This window comes from Manacus candei, unplaced genomic scaffold (assembly GCF_025592945.1).
Source record: "Manacus candei isolate 608988 ecotype Guabito, Panama unplaced genomic scaffold, ASM2559294v1 h1tg000018l, whole genome shotgun sequence".
Lineage (NCBI taxonomy): Eukaryota > Metazoa > Chordata > Aves > Passeriformes > Pipridae > Manacus > Manacus candei.
The window spans coordinates 22,363,235-22,383,759 of NW_026138066.1; the positions used below are offsets into that span (position 1 = coordinate 22,363,235).

General features: G+C 40.1%; 1 protein-coding gene across 1 annotated transcript in view; it reads right to left on the minus strand.

The window, feature by feature from the left end:
• The window catches only part of DERA (deoxyribose-phosphate aldolase), a 50,988-nt gene that overhangs the window by 11,116 nt on the left and 19,347 nt on the right, over positions 1–20,525 (minus strand). Inside the window, exon 6 of the mRNA XM_051784477.1 lies at positions 16,518–16,646. Within this exon, the coding sequence (XP_051640437.1) occupies positions 16,518–16,646 (129 nt within the window). The remainder of the gene's footprint in view (positions 1–16,517; positions 16,647–20,525) is intronic.

Genomic DNA, 20,525 nt, shown 5'->3' on the forward strand with positions numbered 1-20,525 from the left:
GTTAAGCAGTTTGCCTAATGACACATGACGAGCCAAAGGCAGAAAGAAGAACCAAACCAATGCCTCCCAACACCTAATCCAAACCTTACTACCATCACTGAGAAAAAACACACCGTTCTCTCAGCTTATCCACTCAAAATGCTCTTTTCCTTTACAGACTATGCTGTGGGCCACTTTTTGCTCCTCCTGATTTTGAGCAAGACACGAAAGACAAGAGGTATCAGTACAAATCTCATCTCTAAGACAGGTTCAGCTTGAGAGCACAGCACAGAGCACCCAGGGCAGAAGGCACTGCTGGTGGCACAGCTCTGGCCCCAGATTCCCAAACCCATGACCTCCTCCAGCACACAGTGGTGACAAAACAAGCAGGCAGCCACAGAAATTTTATCCAGTGGAGAGAGGAGTGAACAGGGTGAAGGGAGTAGCAGAAGTGGTACATGGAGATAGAAGCCTATTGGTTGCCATGAGCTTTAAGATGTGGCTGTTCCACCAACCACCAAAATACCTGAAGAGTAAGGGGGGGGGAGCAGAAAAACCACAAAAAAGTGGAAAAAAGCATGGAGAGTGTGCTACTGAGTAGCTGCAGCACCTGCCTAAACACTAGTGGAAGTGCTCTGCAGCGTGTATGGAGGCACAGAGCAGCAGATCTGCTTCCTCTCATTGCCATCACCATCACCATCATCCCCACAATTACACAGCAACTACCTTTAAAAAAGGCATCTTTCCAAACCTTGTTCTCATTCTGCTGCAAAGATTAGTGATGACTGAATTCTGCAGATTGTCCTCACATCCAGAAGTCATCATTTACATTAAAAAAGCTACAGGTTATAAAATAACACATTGTCTCTGTGCAAGGATATGGATATGGCCAGGGGTTAAGAGGGAGGAAGGTGACTTTCCATGCTTTGGCAGAGTGTCAGTGTCCCACACACAGCAGCTAAAGGCACGCTGGGTGTTTGAGAAGGAACCATGACATTCATTCTCGTGGCTTTACCAGGAACACGCAGGTTGCTGCAAAAGGAGGTTGTTGCTTTATGAAGCAACATAAGGGTTGGCCTCTCAGACTAGATGCAGGCACTCGGGTTCTCAGCACTGGGCCACGTCTGCCTGCTGGGCTGGGTGAAAAAGCAAAATGCTGTGGCAGAAACTGGACTTGATTTTAAAATCTCACCCTTTAAGTTTCCTTTACAGACACTGAAATGCATTGCATCACTTACTTGTTACACTTAAACTAATCTAAACAATGATAAACTATCTCAAACCGCGATATAATTAAAACAGCACTGGTCTAGGTCAGGCTTTTTCCCTCTTGGCATTCTCAGCTGTGGATCAATACATCTCAGCCTCTCAAAATGTTGTCCACTACATGACATATTACAGACTGAGTCTAAAACGCTGATATATCTACCAGTAATAGCATTGCAATTTGGAAGAAAATAATAAATATGCATGAAGGCTTAGAATCACAGCACTACATGGCATATTGCATCCCATGTTTTAGCAACCACATTTAGCTTTGTGCTTTTTAACGTTGATAACAGCTTTGAAACAAATATGTTAACATTAAAATTCTGGTATGCTTACGCATTGTCTATTAGCTTGCAACAAAATTACTCAAATTGAAAAAATAGCTGTTTAAAATCAATTTGGAAATATTCCACACTGAATAAAGCAAGTAGAAAATCAGTCTACTTTATCAAGAAGGTGCTATGAATTTTAAAGATTTAAAAAAACCCCACCATACATAATACAGCCAAAATCATGACACTTCAATGTCATTTTGAGTGTTTTTCAACACCTCATGTTAAAAGCAGTTTAAGATTCTGTTCTTACTCTAACACAGAGAAAGGCAGGATTGATTTTTAAAATTTAAAAGTCATGTCTTAATGCCACAGTCAGAATCTGTCCAGCATCCAGCCTCTTTGTAATGCAGAGGACAAATAGCCAGCATCAGCCTCTCTTCCACACTGTTCCCTACAATAAAAGGCAGCTGGCACAGGTGGAGGCTTTAGCACTAGGGGGATTTCCAGTATCAAAGGCATTTCCTTGAGCACTTGGAACTGTCAATGTTTTGACTTTTGGCTTTGCCCGAAAACCAAAAAATATAAGACACCAGATCTCACCAGACTCATCTGCGCTGTGTTTGTTTCCACCTGGCTTTTACAAATCAGGCAGAACAGACTACTTGAGGGCTTGCATAGAGGGATGACTATTCCACTTCCACTAATCATGGAAAATGTTCAGCATTTTTAGCTCATTTTTTATGACACTCTGAAGTCCCGAATATAATCAAGCTGCAAACACATAGAGTCCACCACGGACTTCCTGGGTGCAGGTGTACTCCTGATGCAACAAATATCTAAGGGGATAAGATAAGGGATAAGACCTTGGAAGGCCTCACCTACACACCAACAGCACAAGGACAATGGCAAGCTATGGTTGTTTTTAAAAAGCACTAGTTAGTCTTACTCACTGCTCCTGCTTCCCAGTTTTTGCCCCTCAGAGTTTCTCCTTCTTCTTTCTCCACCTTGCTAATTTGACACCTGGCAAAAGCCCACGTGCTTAGGCTGCAACGTGGGCCAGAACTTCCAGGTACAGACAGGTGCTCTTACTACTGTCAGTAAGGTTGTTTTATAATGCTTCTAGCAAATGCTTTGGGTAGCCTGAATACCGAAAAGCTTGCCAGTCCCCTTCAAAAAAGAAACAACCAAACCCCCTGACTGTGCAGCCACACTCCAAGCAGAAGGCACCTCTCTGCTGGGGGTCAGGAAAAGTCACACTTCTGGGTTTTTTTTTAAGAAATCTTTTTTTTTTTCCCCTCCCACTGCATTATTAACAATGCTTACACAGCAAAACTAACAATTTTATTTCAAAGGGATGACTTATGAAGGTGTGTTGCTGATAAATTCAGTTAGACTTTTCTGGCGTAAGAATCTACTGAGCACTACTTCTAAAAAACGAAGGAAATCAAAAAGACCCTTAAGCACCATCAGAAATAGGCAGCAACTCTTAAAAAGGTATTTAATATGCTGGGGCATTGTTCTCCACCTCCATTTGTCAACAGCCTGTGTGTTGATCTTATCACAGACTGCAATCATGGTGAGCATCTCAAACCAGAAGTACCAACAATCTAATTAAACAACTGTGGGTTTTGGTTAAAAAATAATTGAGACTGATAGAGAAATGTTCATTCTGTTAGTCCGCTGGCAAAATGAAGATGATATTTCAATCTTCAAATCTACACTTTATATACAGGGTTTATATTTTTGAAAACGTACACCAGACATATATTATCATTTTGAACTTTGACATTCCACATTTTTTACTGAAATACCAAGAATGAAAGAAATTGAATATCAAACTCTCTTTGTGTTAGATGTACATATATCCTCATAGGTATTTAGTGGCAAGTTATTAAATGTCACTATTCATTGAGACAGTACATTTTATGTCTTTCTTACAGAAAAAAAAAAAATCATCTATGTAAAATTTGTAGCGATATTTCAGAGCCTCACTCTGGCATCGATGACTTTTTCATCCACACTTATATATGGCCAGAAATAGAGGTGGTTAAGCAAAACATTACCTGTGTGTTACTGAGTTGTCACTTGCCAAACTGCAGTGGCAGTGACAGTGCCACCACCACGCCAGGAAGCACAACCACCCTGTCTACACCTTTCCTTTCCTAGGAATTATGCATTCAGCATTTCTCTACATCAAATCACACAGAAAGGTATCTAATGAGTATTTACACTGGAAAACAGTGTTCTGAAGTGGAGTATAGCAGTGTTGCATATTCCTTATCTATCAACTAAGCACTGAATTTGCTTTGCTACACATCTTCCATAGAGTGCTTTGAGGCCCCCAGACATTAGCCCAAAGCAAAACCACATTGTCTCCATTTAATTACCTATCATTTCATCCTTACTGTGATCAAAATGACTGAGTTAAACAAAATGGTTGCTAGTAACAGGAGACCATTGATAACCAGCAAGCTAAGGTAGGTGTACGTGTGTAGAGTTCAAAAGAAAAAGATGTTGCTGGCATGCTGTTTACTTTTCCAATGTGAATTTATAAAGGGGAGTGAAAGTGCAATATCAAGTGAAGTAGCAGGAATTAAAAGGATTAAAATCCCAGGAACCAACGAAGTCAAAGAGAAATGGAAAATGGATTCAAGCCCTAAAATGATAAAATTATTTAACAACTTATTAAAACAGTTCATCATTGTAATTAAAATCCAAGTCCCTAGAAAAAAGTGCCACAAGAAAGGTAATTATTTATGAGAATACTTTAAAAAACCATTTATTGTGAATTTGGGAGAGAATCAGCCTGAAAGAGGGGGTAGAAAAAGAAATTGTTTGTTTATTCATAAAACTTATTTTGGTCTAGTATACCACTAAGAATCCCTAACATCTGCTCAATGGCAGCTGTAAGTAACATTAGGAACACTCAGCCAATTTATATCTTTCCTTTTTATTAAAAAATAAACAGGTCTTTTTAAATTATTCACTAGTAAATTAACATAAAAATCAGTGCTGTAGCTATCCACATTTTGTGGAAAGGAGTCTGCAAGCTTTGTATGATCATGATGATCTAAACCTTTCTATGTTTCACTACTTTATTCTTTATGTGATGTCCCACCTAATTTAGCAAACAAAAACTTAGAAAACCTACAAGCCATACCAGTGTCTCAGCCATGAATAATACAGAATGCATCACTTATACCTCAAATGCCAAATTAGTTGCTTTCTTCTGACTTGAACAGATTCTTTTCTTACCTTCCCTTCGCCTTCTACCATTTAAAAATTCCCCTCAAATAACCTCAGACCTCTCCTGCTTCTGTCTTTTACGAACAAGACATTAGACAGGAAGGAGTAACAAAATGCAGCAGTGTTACTAATTACTAATTATTTGTTCTCATCTGCAGCACTTTCATACATAGATGACAAAGTGCTCTGCATGTCCCTGAGTTTCGCTCCAAAACTGCATTCTTAAGACAGTAAAAAAGGTACAGGAACACTTCAAACCTAAAAGCTTTTTTCCACCCCTCACTAACATTATTTTTTTTTCACTTAATCTCTCCAACATTTCAGCAGAAAATATTACTTTCTTCCTATGTTTCTTTCCTGGCTTCAGTTTTTACTTCATGATACAACCTAAGTTTCTGCAAATGAACTCGCCAAGCTGTTCAAAAGCCTGGAGTAGCTCTGTTTATTTTACTAAGATTTTTTTTGTTTTACCTCTAAGCAACAAACCAGCATTTCTGCAGTGCACTCTGAAGACAGTTAATTTAAAGCTAAGTGAGCTGTAATTCTAACCCAGACCCTGAAAATCACTGAAAACAGCATCGTTACAACAGCTCATCCAGCTGAAGTTCCAGAGGAGTCTGCCTTGAACCTGCAACTGTGCTGCAACTGGCAACCAAGCATGAATTTGCTTACATCCAGAGCAGCTGCAAACACAATACCTGAATATAACATAAAAGTAACTACTTAGCTATCAATGGTATGTATATGGTATATACACCATATACAGAGCACCACCTGAAAAATGCTACCCCTCCTCTAACTAGGGACTACAAGTCATGAAAAACACGGCATCCCTTTCCATCACACCCCACACCAAGCTGTTTTCTCATCCTGGGGCTCAGTTTAGTTTCAAAGCTCCATTTATGAGTAAGGCTTTGTGCTTCCTTTGAGTTCACTTCAGCTTCACTAGCCTGGACCAGCAGGATGGAGGGCTTTGAAGATACATTATTCACGATTTTGTATTCCATAACTGAAGTTTAATTTGATGCATGCAATATGGAACATCACCACCTGTTTCCTTTTTGGTCCATTTGAGATGAATTAACAGATCTTCTTGATAAACTACAACACTTGCCCCTTGTGATGTTTGGGATAGGTTGGTAAATTGGGCACTGGATTTGCAACATAACTGCAGAGGTGATGGACAGAGGATGTTTTGCTTAAGAAGAGGTCCTGGCATCACAAAGGAGGAATCTTTTCTACATCTTCGATTTAGGGAGAACTAAACTTGAGAAATCAGCTACAGTTGCACACTGCAGGGAAATCACTTTATAGCCCAAATGCTAGTGGGGAAGAAGCATCAAAGGTACAAACGACAAACGGGCATCAAATCCCCGTTAACATGACATGAAGGCCATGAAGTTGCTGTCAACTTTGAAAAAAATCTCTCAAAAGCAGGACTACTACAGAGAGCTCTGGGAAAGCCACTGTCTCCAGTAACTATAAAGTAAGCATAGTCAGAAACCAGAATTTGTCTTATCTGAGAGATGCTGAATTTAAAAACTACAATTTCAGAAAAGGAATTAACACAACACCCCCCAAACCAAATGCATCAGGAAGATTTCCCAGGGGATGAAATTCCAAAATATAGTATCAAAGAAGGGATTATCTTCCATTCCTTTCAACATCCTCCCAACACAATTTGAGCTTTGGCAACACAAATCAGAGGAACACAGAATGGCTGTGAGACAAGCTCCAAGTAACCCAGGTACCTACCAAGGAAGTTCAAGACCCTTGTGCAACTCACCAAAAATACTGCAAGCGACCACAGAGGTAACCTGGAAAAGTCACTGAAGTGAGCACATTCCTGAAGAATATTGCTATATCCTATGGTCATATTCTGACAGAAACCTTTTCCTTTGAGAAAATGACTTAAATAGGCTGACAGTCTATTAAGAAGAGACCTTTTGAATTCTGGTTAAACCCTTAGGAAGGAACAATGTCAAACACGAGCATAAATGCATTTGCATTTGAACAGTCCTGTTCAGCTCAGTGAAGAATGTGTCTGTAGCATCATGCAGCCAGCAGTCAGCCTGGGTATTCAGCCTGTTTCTCTGCACTTCACAGAATCATAGAATCAGCTGGGTTGGAAAGGACCTCACAGATCATCAAGTCCAACCCTTGATTCAACACCACCGTGGTTACCAGACCATGGCACTGATGCCACATCCAGTCTCATCTTAAAAACCTCCAGGGATGGAGAATCCACCACTTTCCTGGGCAGCCCATTCCAATGTCTGATTACCCTCTCTGTAAAGAATTTCTTCCTAATATCTAACCTAAACCTCCCCTGGCAGAGTTTAAAACCATGCCCTCTTGTCTTGCTGATAGTTGTCTGGGAGAAGAGATCACCACACTTTGAAATACAGTGTCAGCACCACTAGGATGTGATTTGTTAAAAGTTAGTGGATGTCTTTATATTGATCTCAGTGTGTTTTAACATATAGCTTTAACATTCCGGGTAAGGAAACAGTCCTTATGGAAATATCCTCCTTATGGAAAACATCCTGTTTCACATTTTTGTCCAACTTTTATGTGTTTTATTTATGTTTGTGCTCATCTCTTGTTGTTCTTTATTTTCCACTGTATTCCTGTTCCTTAGGATTAAATTGAAATGTGTGCCCTTAGTTTTTTAAAATAACCTCTGTTCAAGATCACATATTCCTAGTGTATTTTTCCATTCAACTTCTTTCTCTTTAGAAGTCTAAATCCACATTGCTGCTGTGCTGCTGCTATGAACACATACCTTCAAATCAGGCAGGCACAATCACTGGGCCTTGATACCTCAAAAAGCAACAAAAAAATTCCCAGATCTACAACCCTAAAATCATGCTTAGTTTACTTCCACATCTATATTAAGTTTCTGATAAGGGACTGGATTTTCTAAGTAGTTTTCCTACTCGCAATCTCTTAAAAGATACTTTAATATTTCATAAGCCAATTTTATATAATTGATAGATACAGTAAATTAAATATTTATTTCTATTTTTCACTGGTTTAGTAGAATTTAACACCTGCTGCTGACAGCATTAAAAAATCAACCTGCAATATCAGAGAAATAAATAATACCCTGTACATCTATTGATTTTACATAATATTTCCATGTTTTAAAATTGCATTCTCTCAAACCATTACCTTCAATACTGGAGCTTCACAGATGCAAAGTTTTTTCCTAGGAAGCCGTGTTATTTTGATGGCATGTTTGACTAGAACTATTCACTGTGCAACAATTTCTGAGTCTGAGGTGATATGAAACTTCACAAGTTTTAACTCAAATTCTAACAAATTATTTAACATAGAAACAAGGTTTCATTCATGGAGAAAATTACCGCAACAGGGGTGCTTTCTCACCTCTCTGCATCAGTTGTTATAAATTGAAAGCATACCATTTAGATATTCCTTAATTAACATGCTTTGGAAAGATCTTGTATATCAGCAAAAGTGAAGTGCTATTCAGGCACTGGGGACAGTTTGCTAACACAAGGTTGACCCCTCTCAACTTTCACTGTCAGTACTCACCTACTCACTGTAACCTACTATTTCACAACTGATTTCCAAAGGCTGAAGCATGAAAAATAGCCAATTTCTTAAAGGTCAAAAAGCAGAAATCTGCAGATCAAACCTTCCTCCTCAGAGAGAAGGACAAGCCTGGGATTTCTGGGGAGTTACCTCACTTCTGCCCCTCTACATTTCGCTCAGTGCCCGGAGAACACCAAAGCACAACAGAACAGGCACAGGGGAATCACAGCAAAACTCCTTCATTAAAAAAGAACATTTTGGGTGGAGTGCTATGAAAACAGCTGAAGGGAGGTGACCTCTGCTGCTGCTGTCTCCTGCAGTACACAATACCATCAGCCTGGAGTACCACAGCAAGCTGAGCCAGCTCCCACCTCCCTGCCGCTCCCAGGGATGGCTGTACTAGTAAATCAGGATCAGCTGCTCCCACCAGAAAATTTCCAGGCTTTTTCTTGCTCTTTTTCTCAATTTCAGTTGTGACCTAGAGTATTCCATCTCCATGCACAGGCACGGGAAATTCCTACCTTCTAATGAGAAGAACATATTTCTGTTTATATCTTAATTTACTAAACCTCACAGAAGTCCTATAAAATGTGCAGTGTTAACTTTACACACAGAAAACCAGAGAGGCAAGATTAGTTGTCAGAAGTGATGATATGTTTATTAGAAGTCATTCTGCTACCACAAGCCTCTCTTCTTGGTGGCTTCCTGACTTGGTATTCTTCCAGTGGGAAGTGTTTGGAAATAGCACTTCTTTCAAAAGTGGGGATGGTGGAGGGAGAAAGTCAACTGGTGTTGTGGGTAACACAAAATCAAGCAAACAGGCACAAAGCTGACAAGTCATCTGTTTTACTCTGGTATTTCCTCTTTGACTTCATTTGAGGGTGTCTATTCCTATTTTCTGATTACAGTAGAATCCCATCAATAGAACAGACCTTTCACAAAATTAGCAAACTGAGTTGCCAGGCATCCTGTTATGACAAACATGAATGTCCCCAGATAAGTCTCCCCCCGGATATGGCTGTACAGGCAGCCACACAGTCCAGAAAGCACATAAATAAACGTGTAACAAAACATGGCACTGCATGCACTTCTGGATTTTCAGCTTAACAAACTACCAGCAAATGAGGTTTTACTGTATACACTCTAACTCTGTTCTCCCTTCACAGATGTCTGTAACTTTATTTTTCCCCCAACATCTCTGTTTCTCTTATGCATTACTTCTGTCTCCACTTACCCATGCAGGGTTCTGTTGACTCTGCTGGAAAGACTTTTTATTAGAGCCTGCCCTAGCGTTTCTCAGCCACTTTCCATTCCTTCACTTCTGATTCCCTACACATATATGACTGAGTTCCAGTCAGAATTTTAGGTCTGCTTTATTCAAGACCCACATTTTTTGTGTGTTTCTAGTCTTTGTATGGACTCTCGCCAGTAATTCAAAAATGAGGATATTGTGATTGCATTGTTAGAACTTTTCGACTCTGAGATTATCTATCACTCCCACATTATTTCTAGTGATTAGCTGCAGTATCACTGTCAAGCTTGTAGGCAATTATCTCATTTAAGGGAGCATCCTTGTAGTGCCTTACTGAACATGCAGTTATCTGCATTATTATATTACTGGCTTTTTTATTTCTCCCCACTCTGTACCAGAACAAATGAAGTCACTCGTTCCTGTGCCAACCTCTTTTAAGTTGAATATATTTAAAGACCATCCATCTATTGATCTAACTCCTAATTCAAAAACTTTGGTAGTGCATAATATCATTCAGAACTCTGAGACAGACTTGTCACTCTAACTTGCTGTGCATCTTGGTTTTGCACAGGGGGGTTTGTGCTCAATCCTTGCACTAAACTTTCAGTGGTGTTAACCAGAGTTTTGAACATGCAGAACAACCACAGACTATGCAGAATGAAGGACATCTGCTGTAGCAGGAAAGTGACCAACTTCCAATATAATTCCATAGCATTAATTGCTGTGCTGATAAGCCTCTTAAAGCAGCCAACTGCCACCACTTCTGCATATTCAAGACATACAATGCTCCATCTGCGTGGTGCAAAATGCTGAATTTATCTGCAAGGTCAAATTTGTCTAAAAATTCTTAAGGAATGGGCAGATCTTTGGACAAATGAGGTACTGTCTGCACACACGCAAAGAGAAGAGAACTGACATAAACATCATTTTATGCAGCCTCAGTGAACTGATAGAAATTCTGAAATGTGCTCATGCCCACACTTGATCTAATCTGTACTGCCAGAAGATCACAGCCAAAGAAAATTGGGACTATTTGCCACCATTTGATGATGCAGGAGGGAGAACTCTCTCTACACTGTGCTTTGTTCTCTGAAGACAAGCAGTGAGATGCAAGAATATGCTGCATTTCAGCACCTGTCTTCCCCAGCCAGTGAGCACAGCCAAGATGGAACAGCCAGCAAACCCCTCACAATTCACTCTGACTCCTGCTTGGTTGGAGGGAGAGAGGAAATGGCCACCAGACCATGACTGAGAAAGCCTGAGTCACTAGTCAGTGGTAAATTCTCTTCCCACACTTTCAGAAAGACTCACAGATTTGTTCTCAGCCTTATACTGGACTTGCAGACCAGAGCTTAACATCATCTGTCACGCTCAAAAGCATTCAGAGGCAGTTCACCTCTGTACAAGGGAGCTGCTTTTAGATGACAGACACATATTGCCCCTCATTTCTGATGGACCTTTTTACAGTGTAAAGTGTACACTGTAAACTCAGTACACTTGTTTGTATTTCAGACACATAAAACAAGACGCAAATTGAAATCTTGTTTTATATGTGTTACCAAGCCTCCTCCCTTGGCTTGCCTTTCCTTTGGAAACGCTCTGGGCTCTAATAGCTGTCTGACTTGGTATCAGATTACACCTGAAATTGTAGACACATAATTAAATCAATATATAATACAACCCACATGCTACTGAGGGGACCCTGGACTTTTGGGCTGAGCACAAGATTTAAAGCCAGGAACTCACAACTGATCTCAGTTTGACTTCTGACTTGTCTGTTATTATCTTTGTCTCGTACTTCACAAGGCAATTGTAAGATTTATTCTGTTAATGTCGGTGTGTGCTTTGAAGACATAAAGTGCTATCTAAGTGCCAAGTATTATTACTTATTCAGTAGTCTTGTTTCCTACATTAGCTGCATTTGTGGAAAACACCCCTAGCTTTTCAGTCAATTTTGCTAGTTTGGTTTCCTTTGCCTCTTTCATTTTTCCTGAAACACTTGCTTGGCAGAAGTTTTGGATCATGGTGGTCCACATCCAGCAGTAGGAAGGTCATCCCTTGCACTTGGATGAGTGTTAGCGTGTTTACAGCCACACCACAGAGCCCTGCTCAAAAAAAATCTTTGCAAGGCAGTGCTCAGAACAAGAACAGCTATTGGTAACTTAGAATTTGTCTTCCCTAATGTTATTCAGAGTATAAAAACCTTATACAGAGATGAGGTAAAAGCTTTGTGTAGCCAGGCACTATTTGGTGATGTTCCAAAACATCTCTGCTCACCTGTGAACTGCAACACAAAGCTTTTCTTCATTGTTTGGCTATAGTATTTCTGTTCACTTTGGAATAAACAGCATCAAAGGATCTAAGAAAATTTCTGCTCACACATTCAATGTGTTTTAATTTTCCTCTTCTAGACTATCATCTTATTGCCTCAGCCATCTTCTGCTACTATTTACAGGGGGGTTTGTGCTAGAGGCTTTAGAAGTTACTTTGTTTTAGCACTAACTCATTCCCTTTCTAAATTCAATGTTTACATTAGTCAGTATCTAAACATACAATTTATTTGACAAACTGCTTAATGGCCTATGAAAAAATTGTTTAAACCCCACACATTATTAAAGTTGCAAAAGAACATACATCACTCCTTTCTGATCTTTACACAGGTACTTATTTAGATATATAGATATATATAATGAAAACAAATATCTTCCACGTCACTGCTGTGCTCCCTCAGCTTCCCAAAGCGTGATGCAAAAGGAGCTGTTCTATCAAGAGCAGTTGTCAAAATGACATAGATGAAGTTTTCACTTTTAAAGTACTTAATCACTTCCTCCACCTTAATGAATATGAATTGTTATACAGAACAATAAAGACTTTGTAATTAGGTAACATGGTTAAAATGTGGGTTTCCAGAATAAAAAACCTAATATATGACTGAAATATGCAATTAAGTCATCAACAACTTTACTGAAGTGTTCCTTTCCCACTTCAAGTTCATCTTTCCCTTCCTTCTCTGGTTTTCTTGGCAGTTTCTCATGTTTTATGTCAAAAAATAAAAGTTAAAAAATGGCCTACCTCTCATAGCGTGCACAAGAACTGCTTAAAGACACCACGATGGAGAGAGAATAGTTACCTCTATTATGGGGGAGTCAGGTACTCCCATTTGTGTTCCTTAGGACTGTTTATTCCAAGAGAATACAAAGACACAGACGTGAGTGTGTCCCATAGAAAAGGACGTGACTCACATAAGTATAAACCAGGCAGCGAAAACCACTAATTGGTTTACTCATTGTCCCAAAGCAGAGTAAAAAATGCAGTCAGTTTTCTCAAGAAAGTCATGTACTCAAACCACCATCAGGACTTCAAGGAGCTCAAGAAATGGCAGTGGATGTTATAAATCAATGACCAAAAACTCCCTGAATCAATACCAAGAGTTTGTCTCGGTCAGCTTTCTGAAAACAATGTGCTCCTCTGGCAGTGACTGGAACCACTCATGTGCAATGCTACCTGCCATCATGTCCTCCTTAGCACTGCAAGGATTATTCTTGCCAGGTGAGTCACTGTCCTTAGAGGGTTGTCAGCCTCTTTCACTCAGAAACAGGTTCTTAAATATTCCAGTAGAATTTACTGCATGTCAGTCAAGTCTGTAATCATACGGTTAAAGGAATTTAAGTTAACTGTGTGCCTGCTCCCATTCTGATGTCTTTCTTCTCACGAGAAACGAAGAAAAAGTAGCTGTGGAGAATTATTCCAGAGACAACAGAAGCCAAGAGCCATGGATTCAAACAGAGGCAAATAAGTCTCGTATCTCACTGTGAAGCAACACTGTTTCCCAAGTTCCTGAAGGTGCAAGGATTAACATCCTATGAAAGGGCATGTTGTGCAAAGCACCATTTCTACAACTGGCCTCCACCTCCACTGCAGTGCTGGGATCTGCACGTCTCACTCCCTGGTGTGCAGGGGATGGCTTCCAACAAGTCCTGCCAGGGCTGTGGTGCAGAGTGCAGCTGTTTGCCTGTGGAAGTGCCCTGTGCAACCTCCCCTGAACACAAAGTGCGTGGGCACATCTCCCCAGTTCGAGCACGGCCCTCAGTGTTCCTTTAAAACCCGAACCAATGTGGAGGTGCCCATTTTTTGAACATTTACCATCCCTTTCCAAGTGAGTGACCTGTGCAGCCTGGCTGCATGTCCAGTGACTGAACCCCCACCTGAGAGCTGAATCAGACCAACCATAACATGCTGTGGTCCCCAACATAACGCCAATAATGCCTCACCCAGCACAAGGGAGACTATATAAAAATTTTGGAAAGTTATCTGGGAAAGGAGACATCTGTGTTGTACTCCCTGCTCAGTTAACTGCAACCTTATCAGGAGGGACTGAGATGCTTAACAGCAAATACACTGTAAAACTGATCTCTGTGTCGCAGAAGAACCTCAGTCATAGAAACCAAGTCCCACCTATCCCAGGCAAGCTTTTCAACCACAGAGCTACTGATAAATCAGTACTGTGCTACTCTCTCAGCCTTCCGAGTCTCACAAATGAGACACACAGGAATTACATATATTTTACATACTTTTTGCCACATGTCTGGTGGCTTTGTGCTTCAGAATCTGGGTGAAACGTGTGCATGCTCGGCAAGGGCAACATAAACATCTGTAAGCCTAGGATTCTGTGCTCCCTACATGACAGGCTGACATCATGTATAGTGAAGTGAAAACAGTGCGAGGACTGCACACCACGTCCTCAGCTGCACTGATACAACTGCATGTAAGGCAAGGCTGTAAAACAGATTACTGAGGCTGTGACCATTTACAAAAAAAACCCAACATCGCAAAAGCCAAATAACCAAATAACCAAATAACCAAAGCCACACAGCAAACTAGTTCACCCTTTTCTGGAGTAATTTGCAACTGCATTACTTTGAAAACTCAGCTTACAACACAGCATGAAAAGCACTTCCAACAGCACAGCTGAAGGAGCAGCAAATTTGGCTGTAAAGGACAGGAGCAGGAAAAACTTCTAAAGCCAGTTTTGGAGTTGAAGTCACTATACTGTGTAACTAATTTCCTCATCTAAAACTAAGTACTAGGGTCAAGTTTATGAGCATTGTTACTGCTTGATCTTAGCTAAAACCTGCCAGGGCCTGACAAGATCATCTGCTTTTTTTTCTTTCTTTTAAATCACGTCGCCAGTTGAAAAAAACATGGATACTAAAAGGACACTAAAGCTAGGATTTAAAACTACTGTACCAAACCACTTGCTCCAAATGCTACAAGTATACAAATCAAACAAAATTCAACTGGAATTTGAGGTTCTCACCAGCTCTGACAAGTTGGAGTCTGAAAATCTCGCCCTCAATTCATGTGTGCAGGGCACCAATAAATTCTTATTTTTACACCTACCCACGAAGAAAAAGCAAGAGACTGAAATAAGGAAATTACTGCATATATTCAGATGGATAAGTATGTTGTAAAATGAATAACTAGGCAAGGAAAATCATTAACAATAGAGCCATCTGCTGTATTTCAAAAAAACTACACCAGCAAAAATTCCGAAAATGGTAAAATAACCTGAATTTTTCACTACTCCATGTTATGAAAAGTGATCATAATGATTAGCACATCAGTTTAAATGACAGGAAATGTGTATTTCTTACACCTCTTCTAATTAAAAGCAATATTTAGTGGCACAGTACTGATCCTCTGTGTCTGATGATACTAATTGACATTGTAGCTGAGCATATTAAAAACCTCAAACGCTTTCCATTCCATTTGAATCAGATAAGTACAGTACTGTGTATGGTGACAGTGAGGTCAGCAGCAAGTTGAATATTTAAATACTGACAAGACACTTGCTTTACAATAAGAATTTCTGGTACAAAGAGTTTATAGTAGAAAAAAAAATCAAGACAAAAATGAGGGGAAGTTTAAAACACAGATTAACCCAAGGGGTTCTTAGTATATCTTTCAACTTCCAGAAATGAACTTGAAGTGCCCTCTTTCAAGCATGGTGGAAAAAGCAAGTGCCCAGAAGCAAATTCCCAGTTTTGCATCTTAAAGATAGCATTAAAACACAGATCCAAAGTCATGGGTAAACTAGGAAAAATTGTACCAGCACAGCCCCAAAGCAGCAGAGACAATATACTGCTGTAAATCTGGGTGCTATAGCTATGCAAAAAGGTAACCCCTACAGAGTATACATAGCCCCTAAAAACTCTATCCTGTTCATGGGAACGTGTTTCTCAGCTGAAAGGTTCAGAATAAAAGACAGACAGACTCTGAGCATCAGGTTCGATGTAATCAAGTTTTCAAAGACAGGGAAGACAACACCTTTTGAAGTGTCAATTAATGCTGGTAGTGAGAGCCACTGCTTCTGAGTGTGCCAGTTAGAACCAGTTATAAACTAGCCCATCTCAGTGCCTGCTGGAGCCTGTGGTGTTCTTCCCTTCACTGCATTTCCCATAGAGCTGGTTTCCCAAACCTCTCAGAGGTGGTCAGAAGAAGCGACCACAAACCAAAAATGAGAGCTGTCAGCATCAATCTTCACAGGGAAGCTCCCCTTGCATTTAAAATAAGCTGACATGGCGTCACCCAACATCATATCTGTAGGTCACCACAACTGCCTCAATAAGTGTATCTGCCCCAAATGTATGTGTCTTTATTAAATATACCAAGGATCAGATGTTTGACAACAAATATTACTTGTTCCTACAAATCCTGTCATTCAGCAGTTTAAAGTGTTATTTAAGATTTCATTCCGTTTTTGTAGGTTATACAAAACAAGTGACACTTCATCATTACACCTGCAACTTCAGTAATTGCTACACAACAGTTTTTTCTACTCTCGACAAAACTAAACTTCCACGACTAGAATTTTTAAAGCATCATAAATAATATAGCAAAGACTTTCTTAGCTTGAAAAGAAAACCACATATATTTACCTGCCATCATAGCAATCATACTGGCTTTGTAGACATTAGCAAGGGACCCCAGTTCACCTGTTGCCAAGATTGTTTTCATGTGAGCTTCTCCACAGGCCTTACGGCACTGACGTATCTCCTCGTAGAGACCTGTGGATAAAAGCATAGGAAAATGATCAAAGTTGCCTGAGAGACATTTCGAGTGTGGCTGTAATTTCCACTTCTGGATTAATTTTCCAATCTTATAATTAGTCACAGCACTCAAGAACTTCAGTTTTGCAAGTTCAATAAATTACGTGACTGGAGGTAATTAACAATGCCATGCATTTACTTAATAGCTATTAATGTCGGTTCTCTCAAAACTACAAATGTGTGCCAAATACTCAAACACATCAGGAGTAAAAAATGCTATGATAGTAAAGATTGATTTTAAACCAGCTTTTCCAGCAATAAATATGGTAGTACATTGAATCAGTAGTCAGGGATGGTTACATTTTTCCACATACATCACTCTCTCCCTTTGACCTACATTTGCCAAAGTATTCCATTTAAAAGACACCAAAGGTGTGACCAAGTCATATGATCACAAACATTAGTGCCACCTGAGATGCCATAACACATCCCCTTGGCTTCCAGCTGCCACTTCTGGATGATCCACATCTCCCTTTAGCTTCCTACTGTTCTCCCCAGTACCATAGAACCAGCTCAGGAAGTCTGATTATGGAACTCAATGTCTGTGTTTAGGCATCTGAATCCCACATTAAGCTTCTTAGAAACAAGAATTTCCTGAAAAAAAATCAACACAGTGTGCTAACATCCCTGCAGAGGGGAGACCAAGGCCTGGGATCACACCTCAAGGACCACCAAATTCACATGGATCTGTGACCAGGAGGGCAGTCCAGTATTTGGCTGTTCAGGGACATTGTCCAGAGCAGACCACCAGCCTCACAAACTCCTGCTTTCAGATTTACAAAGTGTCATGGGCATGCTTGACTTTCTAACAGTTTTATATTTTCACAGACTCAGTAAGGACTGGAATAAATTTGGACATAACCAACTATAAAAAGGCCAGAACTTGTGAACCCGGTCAGGTAATGCAACATGGGGAGCACAGTGAAACCCTCCCATCCTTTCCAGTAAAATTCACCAGTGCTCCCACAAAAGTTTATACACAGGGAGAGGAAAAGAGCTAGAAATGAATGAAACATAGCTGTCAGAAGTTGGCCACTTGGGAATGTGTAAGAGTCCTCCTGTGTGGGGAGAAAAGCAGATCTTCCAGTGTACAGCCACCACTTCTGGAATTCAATTTTTTTTAAAAAAAAAAAAGATGCAAAATAAGCAAACGGGATCCTTCGCAACAGAGTCCTTTTTCAAGCACATAATCAAAAACTTCTTTGGTAGAAGGCTAAAATACAGCTTTAAATAAGTCTTGCTAAAACAGTCCGGACTATAAAGACTAATTTTTTTCAGCAAGACTTCTTTTTTTCCCCCTCAATCCTTCAGTGAGACCTGGAAATATACGGCTGGACCTCCCTCCACTCACAATGTTGCTGTAGCCAATTGATGCCACTGGCACATCAGGTGTCCAGGGCTGGAATTGCTAGGGTGGCCCTCTGAGACACACTGCACACATTAGCAGACAACTGGCTAATGCACTTAGCAAGTCCCTTTATAGACACCAGGCTTCACCTTGTTTCTTACTGTGTACCAAAGGTGTGAATTAATCAGTACTAGCATGCAGTCTAACATGTTTTATTGATCAATTGATGATGCTCCAGAAACCTACATCAAATCGAGACTCAAAAAGGAAACACAAAGGACCTGTGCTATTTTTTTGTGCATTTAATAACCCTGCTCGTGTTAGATCCAAACACAACCTCTTTTTGTGAAGTGACTCTATCCTGAAGCTTTTGAAAAGCCAGAGAAAGCAGCTTTCTTGTTCTTCTAGTTTCGGTAACAAGAGGAAAAGTTTTCTCTACCTTCAAGACACGCCACCAAAAATGTCAAAATAAAATCAACAAAAATGTACATTTAGGCTGGATTCCGTGAAAAAGGAATTATACCCTCACAGCTGTTGTTCACTGGAGTTAGTGCTGCAGCTACAGCACCCTGCCTAGAGTTGGAAGGTGCTTTTACATGCAATTAGCGTCAAGCTCGTTGGAACAGCCTCGCTGCCTGACAGCTCTGTCATCCCACGGACAGGAGCAACTGAGGAGCTTCAATCAGCCGTGTCTGTCGGGCGAGCTGAGGTGGTGGAAGAGTGGGCATGCTTTAATGGGGCAGGTGTGTAGGGAAGGAATGCTGTTCTTTATTCAGAGACCAATTATTGCAGACATCAGCTGGCATTCATAGGACGTTTCCAGCCCCACAGTGAAAGCACAAATAGAAACACAACTATGGCTGGGACGGAGAAAATTAACCAGAGCACCCCAGTCCTGGTGCAAGCCAGAACTCCTTTGATACACAAGTGCAAAAACTACTACTCCTTTCAAAAATAAAAAGAGAAGTTTTGGTGCTCAGTCAGATTTAAATCAAGGCACAAATGATGGGATTATCCTGAAACTTCCTGGTAAATGTCTAAAGCACGGGTGGAGTTAAAAGTGTACTCAGTGTTTCAAGGGGTCCCGGGCTTCCTGTGGGACAGTCTGTGCTGCCAGAAGTCCATCACTTAACTGTTCAGCTCTTCCAAACTGGGCAGGAACAGGATCAAAGCCGGACCATACAGTTCTGGGAATATCTGTGACATGTGCAGAACACCAACAACTGACACAGCAGACACAGCTTCTCTGGCTAGCAGTAGTGGCACAAAGATTTTGGTAAACTCCAGAGGCATATTTTCAACTGTGAGCTAAGACCACCAAGAAGAGGTTGTAAGAGAGTTTTCTTTTGACTGCTAAAAGCAAAGAAAATAAAATCAAAAGCTCTCAAAGCAAATGGCCAGTAGTGTGTAGCATCTTGAACAAAGCACCAGCATTATCCATTCTAAAAGAGGTCTAAACCTTAACCACAGGGGAAAAAAACCCCAAAACCCAACAAACCCACAAAAAAACTCCCAAAGCAAGTCAAGCTAGGTAGAATATACCTGGAGGCAGATGCTCATTGATATAGTCTGTAGTAGCTTTACTGACTTTGCTGTTAAAATGGATGTGACATAAGAACTCCTCTACATTGCAGCACTTACTTAAGATACCTGACAGCTTTCATGAACTTTAGATCTGCTTTTACTGGATGCGTTTATAGAAGTCAAAAAAAATCAGATTTTGTAGGAAAAAAAATGTTTTCATAGTTGTGATTTTAATTTCACTGTTATAAAACATTAAGTGTTGGAAGATGTCTTTTTTGTAGTTTTCCTAAGATTGCAAATATGCAGTAGACTATATTGAATTTTAGCAGATATTAAATATATATTATAAAAAAATATTCTTTCTCCTACACATCCCTGACAATTTCTGCTGGCTATAATCTGCATTAGATTTTCTAGATGGTCTTTTACTTTGGTCTAATACATTAGTCCTAAATATCATAAAATAAAGTGGATAATCCAAATCTCCTACAAAGGAAATGAAAATATTAATGGGGAAAAAAACCTCACTGCTTAATTTTTTATGGAATAGCTCTTCTCCAAAAAGGTGGTGCTAAAACCAATTCTTTTTTAAATTCAATTTATTTGGTGTTTTTATCTAGTCAGTCACATTGACTGATGCTAAGGGTAGAAATTGAGACAAGGAGGGAAGATGTTTTGATTTCTGTTAGACCAAAAGATCAAGGTAATTGTGATGGGAAACTGGAAAATGAGCTGGAATCCCTTCTGTCTGGCATGTTAATGGCAGGTTTGTTAACAAAATGACAAGCACAAGGCTATCAGCTCAACACAGCTCTCTCAGTTCTGCTCTCAGCCACATATGTGCAACTCCAGGCTCCAGCGATTCACATGGAACTGGAAACAGAGCTTGGCTTCAGGAGCCTGAGCTGCTGCTGACAATGTAAGACAGAAACTGTGCAACTGGACTTTTAAGATCCCAAGTCAGC